This window comes from Eschscholzia californica, unplaced genomic scaffold (genome assembly GCF_041429995.1).
Source record: "Eschscholzia californica isolate CP2 unplaced genomic scaffold, dmEscCali1.0.p SCAF_5, whole genome shotgun sequence".
Classification (NCBI taxonomy): domain Eukaryota; kingdom Viridiplantae; phylum Streptophyta; class Magnoliopsida; order Ranunculales; family Papaveraceae; genus Eschscholzia; species Eschscholzia californica.
Window position 1 is genome coordinate 26498575 of NW_028238472.1, and position 14648 is coordinate 26513222.

At 34.7% G+C, this 14648-nt stretch overlaps 1 protein-coding gene across 2 annotated transcripts; it reads right to left on the minus strand.

Moving 5' to 3' along the window:
* Nucleotides 1-1090: 1090 nt before the first annotated feature.
* DAW1 (Transducin/WD40 repeat-like superfamily protein) lies at nucleotides 1091-12958 on the minus strand. 2 transcript variants are annotated; one of them, XM_086640413.1, is made up of 24 exons: nucleotides 12542-12958; nucleotides 10123-10256; nucleotides 9734-9818; nucleotides 9605-9658; nucleotides 9395-9486; nucleotides 9112-9215; nucleotides 8487-8559; nucleotides 7957-8344; nucleotides 7512-7835; nucleotides 7204-7398; nucleotides 6869-6964; nucleotides 6641-6704; nucleotides 5821-5942; nucleotides 5294-5540; nucleotides 4795-4868; nucleotides 4570-4694; nucleotides 4365-4467; nucleotides 4214-4272; nucleotides 4024-4120; nucleotides 3746-3935; nucleotides 2410-2508; nucleotides 2149-2267; nucleotides 1483-1542; nucleotides 1091-1410 (listed from the first exon to the last, which is right to left on the minus strand). In XM_086640413.1, exons 1-24 carry the CDS (start codon nucleotides 12578-12580, stop codon nucleotides 1315-1317), a joined length of 3039 nt encoding a protein of 1012 aa, XP_086496539.1. In that variant the 5' UTR covers nucleotides 12581-12958; the 3' UTR covers nucleotides 1091-1314. The 2 variants fall into 2 exon arrangements, with proteins under 2 accessions (XP_086496539.1, XP_086496540.1); XM_086640414.1 differs by lacking the exon at nucleotides 9112-9215 and having other exon boundaries at nucleotides 12542-12900.
* Nucleotides 12959-14648: the final 1690 nt, after the last annotated feature.

Consider the following 14648-nt stretch of genomic DNA (forward strand, 5'->3'; position numbering starts at 1 on the left):
TACCTGATTTGTTCTTATTATATTTAATCTTAAAAAAACCCTAGATTTTGATTTTAGGATTTTTTAAGATTCATGAATTCAGAAAAATCCAAGATTTCATCTCTTAGTAAGAACTTAACAGTACGAAACCGATCATAAATCATCAACGATCCTTGATCTTCTAAACCATATGAAGTCGATCTTTTGATCTTCTTTTAGAGAGAGAAAGAAACCCAAACTATCGGTCCTGAAAAAGAAACATTAAATGAAACCATTCACCTGGAAAAAGAAGAACAAAAAAGTTTTAGATGTTTAAGACATTTGGATTTATAAATAAGAAGGAAGAAGGAATTGAAACAAAATAATGGGCGGGGTCCCAAAATTTCAAGAAAATGGCGCCACAAATCAAAATTTGAGAGAGAAATAAATGAAGAAGATAAGATCTGAAAGTTTTAGAGAGAGAAAGAGAAGAAAAATATCCCTGATATAGTGGGAATTTTGAATTTTCAAAAACTTACTTTCCTTCGTTAGATTGTCAGAAAACGTCAAAATGCCCCGTCCAAGGGCAAGAAAAAAAAAACAAAAATCAGAAAACCTTGTCCTTGCCATGACATTTGGACCTGAAACGAATTTTTTGGCAAAACCGGACTAGGCTCTCATTTACCATCCGTTGTTTAGACCCCCAACTCATTCTTTTTAGAAATTAAACCCTTCCAAAAACAATAACCTGGATCTAATTTCTTCACCAATAATTTTTATCAAATCTTCATTCTTCACCATATTCACTATATTAGAGAACACCAGATCTATATTTTCTTCTTTAAGATACATCTCTTTCTTAGAGAGAGAAAGTAAAGGAAAATACAGAAAAGAAGTAAAGAGAAAGGAAGATTAACGATTTTCATGTTAATTGAAGGAGATATATGTCCGTACAACGGCAATAGAGGAAGAAAAAAAACAGAATAATTTCTCGGACCAGGTTTGCATTTAAGGTTATTATTTGTTGGGTTCTCATTAACCCCTCCAACATTTAGGCCTCCGACCCATTCTTCCTGATTAACTCATTATTACACATGTTAGTTTCACTTTTACATGAACTAAGAAAGCGCCCAGCTCATCAATAATACCATAAATTTTATTAGATAAACTAATGTTTTGTTACTTAATTTGGTAACACAAAGTATATAATTAACAACTAAGTTAACCTCACAATTCAGGGAGGCTTTCCTGGAATCATATTGAAGACATCATAAATAATTTACATTGAAGACATCATAAATAATTCAAGCTACGACCTATAACAAGATAGAACAATTTATAGAACTCAACTGAGTTTCACTTATCTTGTTTAGCAGTTCTTAACACTTGATTTGCTAGGGCTGAGAACGATCTCGCAGTATTCTCCATATCGGTCGTTTTCTTATTGACACCCTAACAATGAATGGATTTGTTCAATTAAAACAGTTCAAGAAGTACAAAAATTCCAACAGATTTAGTGCTTACCTGTAATTTCTTCACATTCTCGTTCAACTTGTTTTTGGCCATTTCAGCATCAGTAGGTCCCTGGCGAAAAGGTTTTATAACAAGAACCACATTGAATGAGTAAATCCAAACAAAATTCAGATCAACAAACTTGTATCGAGATGCTACATTTTTTTATAGGACAAGGTCAAGGTCAATATGGTTTTTATCACACGAACCATCCTTTAAATTCAAATAGTGGTTGTAGGTAAAGGTCGCTCGATTTCGCACTGCAATATGGAAGAAAACTCGTCTTTGTGGGGATTAAGGAATGCAGAAACTGTATATGCTTAAATAAACAAGCACCTCCTTTATTTCCTGAGCTGAAAACTGTATATGCTTCAGATTTATGTTTATGTTACATATTAACATGAATCGATGTAATTTCTTTTACTTAACAAAGTGGTAACTTAAAACAAGTCTTCTTTTAAATTTGAAACATAATTTCTTGCTGAAACTCGTATATTTTGCGATGGTGACTTGTTTTAAGTTCTGACCTCATTAAATAAACAAAAGAATGCAGAAACTAATGTTTAACAAGTAAACTACATACAAAACTAACCAGACTTAAACAAAAACTCTACCAAAATAGCATATGTTGATAGCGTCTACTTCTAAAACGGATGAATGGAGGGGCTGAGTACTTACACAAGAGGAAGGAAAGCCATATCTCTTCTTGATCTCGTCGACTGTACCATTCTTCTCATCTTCATTCTCTGCTTTTGCAGGAGGTTTATCGTGTTTGACCATTTTCTGTTTCAGTACACCTGTAATAAAAAATTAACAATTTTACTAATGTAAAATGCTCAAATTCTGAATGACGTTTGCTAAATAAAGATAAGAGAAAGAGGTGCACAATACTGTGTTGATCTGGAAAAAAGTGAACATGGAAATACAATATGTACTGACCTTTGATTGCTTGAAATTTACTTGTCAACTGCTTATTAATTACTGGAATCATGTTATATCCCTTCGGCTTCTCAACTGTATCTTCAAGTTCAATATCATCTACATAAAAAGAAAAATTAGTAATATCTGTCCTTAGAAGCAAGCAATAAAATTTCAGTTTCGGTGCAAATTTTGGACAGTCTCCAAATGGAAACGTTTCGTAGAAATATTTCGGTTAGGGTGGAAATTCTACAAATCCATGGAAATGGTATAAATACGATGCAATTGTATATAACAAGATTATTAAACTATAATGAAGCATAAAATGATGTATATAACGGACAAACAAAATATATTAGTTTGAGGGGTATTAACAATTACACAATTACGTCTGGGAGTAAATTGACTAGTTTCCTGAAAATAACACCGAAAAGATAACATTTTTACTGATAATAGTTAACAAACTCTTTTAGTTTGAGAAGGAATCGTTGATTACACAATTACATCAGGGGTGTTACTAAGATAAAATCAATTTAGGCAGTTAAGTCAGAAGGTAAATCATTCAAATTGATTTAAAAAAATTAAGAACATAACGTAAAAAATAAAGAGATATCTATGAGAAATGAAAAAGAAATTGAGGATGAAAAAGCTGAAGGAATAGATATATTGTTAAGTTTGTTGTCATCCAACTCAAAACCAATTGGCAACGAGTGGAGAGGACCTAGACATTATAATCTTGGGTGCTAAATTGCCCTTTTCCCATATAGGACTATTCTCACACGCCCCCTCACGTGTGCCGCAGTTAGCCTAACACGTGTTTTTTTTTTCGGGTGACGTGGAGCACGTGTGGCTTTTAAGCCTATCACATGTGGCTTTTAAGCCTATCACATTGACCCTAGCTCTGATACCATGTTAAATTTGTGGCCATCCAACTCAAAACCAATATCTTCAGTTTTATTTTCTCCAGATTTTTTGCTAGATTTCCAATATGTCGGTGGAAATTGTCATCGTAGCTTCGATCGAAATGTCCATCATGTCACTAGAAACTATGCAGGAAATGGTTGTAACTGTGATCTCGCTCACCTAATCTAAATTTAGAAAACGTTTCGCCAAATTTCGATGAAATTTTGAAGCACATCATTCCTTGATTAGAAGTTTGAATGCGTAAGTATATTTGAAGAAAATGGTTCTTTCCCTAGAGGTCTTACTCAGAGTTTGAACCAAAGCTGATGTGGTATATCTCTGACCACATACTCTAATGAACTGTTTTCTAACAATTTCCACGGTTTAAGCAAATGCAACACTCTCCCATAAGATACTAATATTACTAGCTAGCAAAAATAGAGCAAGGTTGTACCTATACTTAGCTCAACCTCATCATTAAAAACCTCCTGATTTATGTCATCAGTTTCTGCCGGGAAATTTGCTCTTGAAAATATGCTGGACAGTTCATCTTCAATGCTTTGTCTGGGTTCATCAGCTGTTGTATTACTTGTATCTTGCTCTGGTTTCAATTTACTTCCTTTCAGTATAGAGCTAAATATGCCCTGGTATTCCGTTTAGTTTATATTGAATTAGTTTCAAACTGATGGTAAGGTTATTGGCAACATGCCAATGGTTCAGCATATACTTTACCTTTTTCTTTTCATTTTGGATATATTGTCCAGATACAAGCCCTTCCTGTGGAATGATTATGCTTTCCTTGTACACTAGGCTAATATGGTCCAAAAGCCTGAACAGATGTGTTTATTACGTTTGTTCCCTCTGCCGCTGGACTAGAATATTATTTGATACATAATACTGGAAAGAAAAGATAAGGATGAACCTGTAGATTTCTTTGTGGTTTAAAAGCGAGAAAAAGAAGACTTCTTGATCTCCATTCACCTAGAGTTCCACATGGGAACTGTTTAGTATTTGGATGGAACTTCATTCAAAATTAAGAAGCATTTCTAAATGGTGACCATTACTATATTTACCAGCACAAGCTCAGCGCCAGATAAAGCGCATATCAAACCATCTGAGTTTGAATTTAAACCTCTTACAGATGTTTCCTTAAGAAGAGATAATTCTGGAAGGGACCTACAAAGTACGAACCAAATGCAACCACAAGTGTACGTTTTACATATGAATTGAAAGTCATTTTAATCACATGATGCCCTTTTTATAACAAAAGTTCCATACCTTATTTCAACTTTTCCATTTGTGAACAGAAGTACAAGGGCAATCTCAGAATTTTGACTATATACTGTTGACGCCATGAAGCAATTACCAAGAAACTTTTTCTTGTACTGGACCTTCTTAATTCCCTTCGTAGAATGAAACCAACGACAAAATAATATAATTTTCAGTTACATTTGCTCGAGAATGCTTTCTATTGAGTAAATTTATCTATAAAAGCAACAGTACCTGAACCATATGGGTCAATGAATACACATAGGCAGTTTTTTCATTACAAAGCAATACCAGATCATCTGATACATCTGCATTATGTTATAAGCAACTCATTCATTACAACTCCCAAACGAAAAATAGTAAATAATTTTAGTTTATGTCTTAATTGCAGCCTAGCTATACCAGTTGGCTAGTTTATGTATCTTTATATCCAATGATTTGACCTAACTATCCTTCTAAAGGAAGGAATTAGGGTACGGGCTGTGATTTTTACAGCTTAAGTTGCTGAAGTTACGGCATGTAGTCCAGTAGGACACATGCTTCTTTCTCCTTGAGCCATACTTCAAGTTTGACATAGAAGTTGCTGTAGCATCTTTCTTGCGACATAGTCTCATCGAAGGTATAGGCTGTGGCATCAATGCACTAAGTCTCTTAGTAACAAGCTAAGTGATTCTAACACTCTCATCCAGTTAAGCCAATAGTACAACCTAATGAAACTGATTGTCATAATTACCTAATATCTGCATGAATATAGCTCTATAAGGTTTCTTGGGGCGGACAACATTAGCGCCTAATAACCTTCCTGTCTCACTGTCAAGAACCACAATTGATGAGTCCTTTGTCCCTATTAATAAGACATTCTTATCAAAACCATGATAGCTGCAGGTTTCAAACTGTAGAGAGATAACACCAGTACAAAGTCCACTAGAGATTTGTTCTTCAGATAATACGGTAGGTCCTTCAATATCAATAACCGAAACCTGGAAAAGAAAAAAAGGAGTTTTTGTTTTGAGTTCTTATCCAGAGCTTAATAGTGAGAAACATAACATGATCATGAGTCCGGAAAGTAGCAACGTATACCCATCAGCTTACAATATCCTACTTAGACAAGACCAAAATTCTTAATGTATACAACATTACAACATGACCATCAAACTATAGAAAAACTGAAGCTGTCTTTAACGGGGACCAAGTAAAGCTAAGCAACCATGAAATCTAATTTTGAACATTATAACAAAATAAAGGTGCTAATATACATACATATCCTTGATCAGACCCAACAGCAAGACGTCCAGTGCGACTATTAACACTGAGAGAAAGTACAGCTCCATTAACCTTCAAAAGTTTAACACTATCTACAATGCTCCCTTTCTTTGTATTTCCTACAAAAATAGAAATTGCTGGTTCAAAGAGAATATTTTACCAGACTGACTCTTTTTCAGCTAAGATTTAATGAACTATGTTCCTCGAGACGACAGAAAAAAAACAAAAAAGTGTGGAATAAGTTAGAGCTGAAAGGATAAAAGTTCAAGAGTTCTCCATTTAAATATTTCATATAAAAAAGCTCCGGTTCCATTCATAATAACCTATCAGAACCTCATTGTTTAGGTTCATGGAAGTGAACTGAAGAAATTGTGATCAGACACCAAACCAAGAGTGACCTTCACAATCTGGGAAGCAGACCTTCAGAAACTGCCGACTGTGGATCAATTGATCACATATTCATCCAGTTGCTTGGCCACAGGCCCATGGTGCTACTTCATAAGAACACTCAAGGTAAGCTGGTGTAAACCAAAGGCAGTTAGTCAAATTATAGGAGAGTGGCAAGGTTGGAAGAAAAACAAAGGGGTAAAGAAATCCTGGAACATGGTCCCAAAAGCCATAATTTGGAGCATTTTTTTTTTGAGAAAAGAGAGGATCAACAAAACTTTCAAGGAAGACAGTAGCTGTAACAAATTAGTAGAAGAAGATGTAAAAGAACGGTAAATCGATATCATTTAACAATTTTGTCTAATTGGAGGCTTGGATGTCGTTACATGTAAAGTTTCAAAAAACATAAAAAACCAAAGCCAGGAAATACCTTGTAGTGAAAAAAGATTGTTTGTGGTAGACAACGGTTCAGTTTTAACTTTAAAGATCCGGACCTGCATCAAAGATATTCCATGAGTAAAAACATGAACAATGAAAAGCGTGACTCTGAACATTCTTCTCATTCTTAGGTGATCACTTTTCTAGATAATACAGTAAGCTGAAAATGAACCACAGGACCAATCATGTTCCATTAACTCTGAACAGAGCAATAGTTTACCATTCCACTTTCATCTCCTGAAACTAGCAGCCTAGAGATGATATCAAAATACAAAGCTGTCACTGCAGCGCGATTTGCACAATGGTCACCTTCACACTGCATAATTAGGAAATCTGGAATGAGAAAATCAAATATCAAAACTGCCTGAGCTGGACTATGATCACTGCAAACACAAGTTTATTAATTTGATGACTAATAAATATTTTTCATTATACTCTTAATCACAACATCAGTCTGCTACTTCTAATTAGACAAATATTTTTTGTTACTTCAGATAGAAGTACCAACTTTTAAAAACTCATTATATTCTCATCATAAAATGAAAACTTTCAAACCTGTGGTTTAACTGATGCAATTGGAAGGAAAATTAAGCACGAGACATCCCAAAAGTTAATAATCCCATCACTGTGTCCTGTTATATACAAACTTCTCACCCTTCCCAATCCAATCTGTGATGAGCACAAGCTTCCGTCTTTCCCTTTTTCATTTGGAAGAAGTGGCGTGGAACTTCCAGCCAATAATTTATAATCCTAAAGAGTAGAAAAAAATATAGAGATAAAAGTAACGTAAATAACACAAAAGAGTAGCTTACTAGCTTCATCCAGGGTTTGAATCTTAATGTTGTCAAGAAAAAAAATATTACCTCATCCATGACACATAAAGGATTTGAATCATCTGCGAAGAATTTAGCTACAGTAATGGCAGAATGAACAAATGGGAGCTTCACTTTAACCTGTTTTGGGAGTGATGTAGGTGATCTAGATTGAGAGTGCAAGAGATACTTTTCAATCGCTGAATCGTCATAAACACACAGATGTCCAGATTTTAATAAGAGGATAAGAGAATCTTGCTCGTGCTTGTTTTGGTCATTGCTGCTTGAAATGATTTGCATGTCCAGACAAGGTTCCGGCAATGGAAGTGTTAACTTGATCAAACGTGGTTCTGTTTGCTCATTCAGAAGGATTATCTGCAACAATAATAAACTCCTCAGATCCACTTTAACTACTAGTGAATCATTCGTCATGGCTAACGTCTACCAAAGGTAGGCACTTCCAATATCCAAATAGAAGTTGCACGTTAGGCACTACCTGGAACAAGTTTGTTGTTACAGCACTAGAATCGCCGTTCACATACAGTCGACTAGCCTTGCCATTTCCATAAACCCACTTCAATGACGATACAGGAATTTTCTCCATCTTATACCCAAGATTGAGTTTAGTGACAGGAACATTTGGAATTGCAGATGAATCTTCTCTAATGGTAGCTAATGATGGTAAACTCCATATTAATATCTCCCCATTGCTATATCCAAGAGCTACCTTACTTCCAAATGGGCAGGCCCAACATGCAGACGTTACTTTCTTTGTTTCAGGAGAAGATAAAGAATGCATCATATTTCCACCCGTAGTGAAGATTACTTCGCTTTCATCCAATCCCCATAAGATAATTAAACCATCTCTAAAGATCAGGAGAACTCTGCAGCAAAGCACAAAATCATCAAAACTCGACCTCATAAATAATCAAGTAGCATTGGTAAGCCAAAAACATACTATCATCTCCATCAGACAACATTTATGACATATATCTGAAAACAAAGAAAGGCCTACCGCTTGCTTACCTCTTACGCTCAGCCATGGGCTGTGGTAATACGTACATCACTGCAGTGCCATCTGCTACTTTAGTTGCATTTCCTATAAGAGGGCAACCAAGTTAGCTACCGCTTACCTCTTACGGTGCTTATGTTTTCTATTGTTTGAACTTAACTCGGTTAAGTGTTACTTGTCTGAATTTGAGTCCGACATGTCTAAATCTAAATGGGACTTGTATAACTTGTTTTCATGAAGTGCGTGATAGTCATGTTGTTTGAGCCAATGGACTCTTAATTCAGACTCACTTTATGTCCAACTCGAGCCAAAATCTTCCCGAACTCCATATATTCGACCCTCAAAACGAAGTTTTATAGTATCCTAAAATTTCTGAAATTCTGCAATTTCGCTTGTTTAGAATTTCTTTTAATTAGAAGTGGCCTTGAGTTAGGGAACTTCTAATACTATAAATCATTTCAGTTATATAAATTTCAGTAGTTTTTCTAGTTTATAAGTCTTTCTCAGTTTTAACTTCTAAAACTTTCTTGAATTTCTGCCTCAATAGGGAGATCTAAAGAAACACAATTAAGAAGGTGAACTAATGCATGTGAATTTCCCGTATGACTGATAAATATACATTTGGAGAGGGGATCTCACCATGAGACACTGAGCAAGGAATATTGTGGTTCATCTGCAGTAAATGATGGGTTTCCTGATCAAGCTTCCAAACTGAAACATTTCCAAGGGAGTCTCCGACATATCTATCAACAGCGAAGATTATCTTTATGGTTACTGGAGGTAGGATCGTAGGAGTTTAAGGGGTATGGATCCGTGTCTCAAACTCGAGACCTAGAGGGTGGAAACAATTTGGTAACCACACCGTCCGAGGGTTGTTGACAATGATGATGAACTTACAAGTAGAAACAAATGATAAACTTACAAGTAGAAACAAACTTGAATGACCATGAAAAAGGTGATTTCTCCATTAAACTTGTGCACATGAGACAATTCATTCTTCTCAATGTCCCAAACCTAAGCATTATAAAACCGATAGTAAGTTCATATTATACCTTAGTATTTAAGAAGAACATGGCGAGAGAGTTGAGTTAATAATCAAATATTGAGGAATGATTTACTGAAACGGACTTACCTCAATCTGATTTTTTATTGTTACATTTAAGAGAAATCCTTGGTTTTCAACAAACTGCAATATCAGTAACAGTTTAACCGAAGTACAAAAAGAAAAAAAACATTTTAGAGAGAGAGAAAGAGAAAGAACCTGAAGAAATTTGCTGGGAACTGCCTCAGTAGATTCAAGTAAAACTTGAGTATTATCTTTTCCAAGCAATTTGATACGCCCATCTCTGAGAATAATAAATTCAAATAGTTCCATCCAAAATCCAGTAATCAAACTTTCCGAGAAAACAAGAGCAATTGTAGAAAATCTTAAATTTTAATTACAAGTTCCCCAAGTCAACGCCATCATGGAGTTTCAAATATAGTGTCCCATTGGAGATGGTTTTTTAACAAAAACTCTAGAAAATTTTATGTGGAACTCTAAGTTTTAGAGTTTGAGTTCCCATTGGAGATGCTCTAAGTGACCATGACCAAACCATTCTTAAAAACTTCTCTAAATTAATCAGATTAGATATAATGAGGGGAACTTACTTGGTAGAAATTGCAATTATTTTCTGAATTGAGTCGTAAGCCAGTGACAAGGCTCCTGAAGGAACTCCATAATGGAAAACTAGGCGGGGGTTGACGCCATCTGACTTTAGAGAACTCAAATTTCCACCTCCAGGCTACAAAAAGTTAAAAATTTATTCGTTTCTCTTTGAAATGCTTTTGTAGCAAAATGTAAGACAAGGAACCCAAGGTTAAGATCGCCACAGATTCAGCCCTCACGGTCTTAATCTTGACAAAGTTACACAAGGAACCCCCTTGGCAGATTATGAGAATTGTCCGAGAAATTAGAGATTTATGGGTACGACTAGAGGAATGCTCAATAATACATGTATATAGAGAAATAAATCAAGTGGCAGACTTTCTTTCCAAAATGAGTTTACAGGTGGGTTATACTGAGATGACACCAAATGAACTTCCGGACGAGTTACAAAGGCTCATACGGGAGGATAAAAGAGGAGTAATAAGAGTGCGGCATCCTTAGATTTTCATTGTTTTCTATTTCTTAGTTCAGTTTTAAGGTGTAAGAGTATGGTTTATTTGATTTCTTAGACTTAGCCTTTTTGGTTTCTTTCTTTGTAAGGGTCGGGCCCCTAAATCCCGTTGACAATTTCAAATAAAAAGTAAGTAAATTCGCTAAGACGTGAGTTTGATCCTTGCCTGAAGCTATTTCTAGTTTTAGACTCTTATCTTTGAAAAAATTCCACCTCCAGGCTACAATAAATTGAAATTTATCTCTTTAAAATGCTTGTAGCGAAGTGTTAGTGGGTTAGCTAAGTCGTGAGTTTGATCTCGCCGGAAGCTATTTCAAGTTTTAGACTTCTATTTGTGAAAAAAAAAATTCCTCTGGGTCTTCCAAATGCCAATTAACTCACTCTTTGGACCACTATATTTTTTAACGGATCTTTTTCGCCCATGACTAATATTTTAGTCGAAGAAAATAAACTTTATGTTTTCATACCATAATCTTTTCTCTAATTTATTTCTTCCTTTCTCTCTCTTCTCCAAGTTCTCTTCCTTCTTCCTCTTTAAATCTCCCACTACTCCTCCATTAAACCTTCATAACAGGAATTAGGAGGTCCTCCTCAAAAATCAAACACACTAACCGACGAACTCCAATCATCTAAACCAAAGACAGGTAAAGGTTTCCCTCTTCCTTATTTGCTCTAGTTAAGAAGAAAGATGGCCTTTAATAAGACATTAATTTTTTTTAACCAAAACAAAACTAATAAACATAAAAACAAGTAAAATCAATGAACCAAATTGAATGTAACTTGTAGAAAATATAAATAATTTATGGACCTTAACGTCCCCAAGTATAATATTAATAAAGATGTTATAAACTATATGATGTAAGTGTCACGGATGATAAGTTTATGGAAGAAATTGATGCAAGCAAAAATAAAACACGAGTAAAACTGCCAAAACCGAAGTTGTCGATATCGAAATCACACGAAATTTGGACTTTAGATGTAAAACTATGTTCCACTCATGAGCCTTTGCTTGCGCTAAGGGATTTAAGGACCAATAATATGTCCCTGAGATTCAAATAAAGATATGAAATTTAGCGACGACTTATGGTTAATACATATGGCAGGATATATGGTTCTTCCTCAAATCAATATAAAATGATTTTTAAGATAAATGTATCACCTGCACTCCGTGTCTAACCATTAATGTCCTAAACACCTCATGTTCTCTATTTATTTTGCTGGATTATCTTTAGGAGGTGGACCGACTCATATAACTACTTTCAAAACCCTATCAAATCAGCAAATTAAATTGAAAATATCTGAAAATTAAAACTAGCCCAACTTCCACTTTAGAACTGTCAACAAAAAAACTTCCACTTTAGAGTCCTTATGTGTTAATTTAGAGATTTTTAAAATTCTCGAGAACGAAGCATACATCTCGATAAATGGATGGTAAATGAACTGCGAGTTTGTTAGAGGCGGTCTACTTGGGAGCATCACTGACACTGAACCTTTGATATAAGAAATTACAAATAATTATGTATCTATTTATATAAAATTTGCTATTTGTTTTTTTCAAAGTATATAACATCTGCTATTGATTGAAAACCTTGGAAAATCCATACAGTACACATCTAAATCAATGTCAAAAAATACCCTCATCACTAAATATTTTAATGAGGAAATCTATGGTTTAAAAAAACATATGACATCCTCACCATCACCAAAAACACTCTCTAGTCATACAGATCATAACACTAAAAAGCAAAATTGATCTACCTAGGAAAAAAATTCAGAAGACATGAGTATAACACTGAATTATAAACTCGCGTAGTAAATCGAACTTTGAAGAGCAGAAATACATGAACCGATATCTCTAAAGAAAGAAACAATACAAAAAAGAAAAGAGTTAAACGATCTTGGTTACTAACCTTTTTGGAAGCCTTTTCCACTAAATTTCTGATGAACATGAGATAGACGATCAGTTGATCAAGTGGACCAGATCTTAGGTTTTTCTAGATCTGGATAATTTCTTGAAAGATTAACTTATTAGAGCAAGATCGAAATGAAGATGAAGGTTAATCTGATCTTTGTTTTGGGGGACAAGATCAATAAATTTTGGTAACTCCAATCGTCAATAACTGTGGGTGGGTAAGAGAGAGGGAGAGAGCGAGTGAGAGTCAATGAATCCGCTGATTGCGTTGTTCGATTTAAATAGGCAAAAAATTATCAGGCGGTTTCTTTACAAGTCACTGTACCAGGGGAGTTAGTGATTTTGGTAACGCGTGGCAGTTGATAATTCGAGTAGGACCCGAAAGAATTTGTTATGAAAGGTTGTTGTAGGCCCCGGATTACACATGGTCCTCTCACAATTTTGTATCATCCGGGGCCTACGCAATTACGCTGGGGACTTTGATCCCACCTTTGTACTTTTTTTTTTTGTTTTTGCTTTTTTGTTTTTTTGCTTTAGTGAATGCATTAAGAGGCCGTTTGGCAACAAAAAGTCAAACTACTTTAACTTGTAGTAGAAGTTATTTTACTCTTAAAAAGTCAAAAGTTAGTTTGGCAAAACACTTACTTATAAGTCAAAAAGTCAGTTTGGCAATAACTTTTATATTTTTGGCGTAATTTTCTCACAATTTACTTGATTCTTCTTATCATCGTTTATTTTACGTAAAATAAACTCAGATTATAATGAGACTTAATTCTCACTCCTAATATATATAAAAGTCAATTTTTTATAAACAATGAAAACGAAACATAATTGTAAATAATAAGAAACATAATTGTAAATAATAAAGTAGTGACACATGGTTTTTCTATAAAAAAAAAAATATTTAATAAATAAATAGATGCAGAACAAACAACTCTTTTTGCAGAGAACAATATGAAATTTAGTTACTCGATATATAATTCACTTTCAAATTATAAACATTTAAAACCATGTAAATATAGTTTTATCTATAAAGGTAATCGATAATGTGCAGTCATATTGTGACGTATCATATCTCTAGTAACACACATTTCTCTCCGCGCTTCTTGAATTGCTCCGAAAGGCCTCGAATTTCGAGCTTCGTTTTCCCCACTTTCTTCAGAAACAATAGAGTTCTCACTTTCATAAATCCTGAACATATCGTCGTTCAACGCATGTTTTCTTATAAAATTATGTAGTGCACACGCTGCTATAACCATGTCCTCAGCTTTCGGAGACTAAACCGTGGCATCATCTTTAAAATTGGGAATCGAGCTTTCAATACTCCAAAGCATCTTTCAATCACATTGCTCAATGATGAATGCGCATAGTTGAACTGCTCTCTACCAGAACGCGGCGCTCTGCTACTTCCTCTGTAATCGTTAAGATGATATCTCTCTCCCTTGTAAGGCGCTAAAAAACCGTTTATGTTAGAATAACCCGAGTCAACCAAGTAGTATTTCCCTGTTAATAAATTAAAAGTTAAAAAAATAAAAATAAAAATTATATAATAAAAAGTAGTTTGTAATAAATAAAATTACCTTCTGGAGGATGAGGAAACTTCATTTGTTCATCAGTAATTGTCTCCATGAACACCCTTGAATCATTTGTTGTGCCTTCCCACCCAGCAACAACAAACGTAAAACACATGTCGAAATCGCATGCACACATGACATTTTGAGCAGGTAAAGTTTTTCTTCCACGGTAAGGTATTTGTGCTTTACCGGCTGGTACAGAAGCACTCACGTGTGTCCCATCGATTGCACCAACGCAATTCTGGAAATTAATCAAGTTACATAGTTAAAATAATAAAAACTCATAAAGTTACATATAAAGACTTATAATAATATTACCTGAAACTAAGGCCAATATTTGTCTCCTTTGCTCTTAATGTAAGGGTGCACAGTCTGGAAGTCAGGAGGAACGATGACAAGCTTGGAAAATTTACAAATAGCTTTAAGCACATTTTTAAAGTGACGAGATATCGTTTCTTGTTAGTGTTGAAACCTATCTGCAACATTTCGATTACATTCATTATGTCCAATCGTGTATAAAAATATACACAA

Coding starts and splice junctions, on each gene's coding strand:
- DAW1 (XM_086640413.1), bottom strand. CDS start 12,580: ATGTTCATCAGAAATTTAGTGGAAAAGGCTTCCAAAAAG. Junction 7,399..7,511: donor CTTTATGTGTCATGGATGAG/GTAATATTTTTT, acceptor TCTACTCTTTAG/GATTATAAATTATTGGCTGG. Junction 4,273..4,364: donor CTGGCGCTGAGCTTGTGCTG/GTAAATATAGTA, acceptor GTGGAACTCTAG/GTGAATGGAGATCAAGAAGT.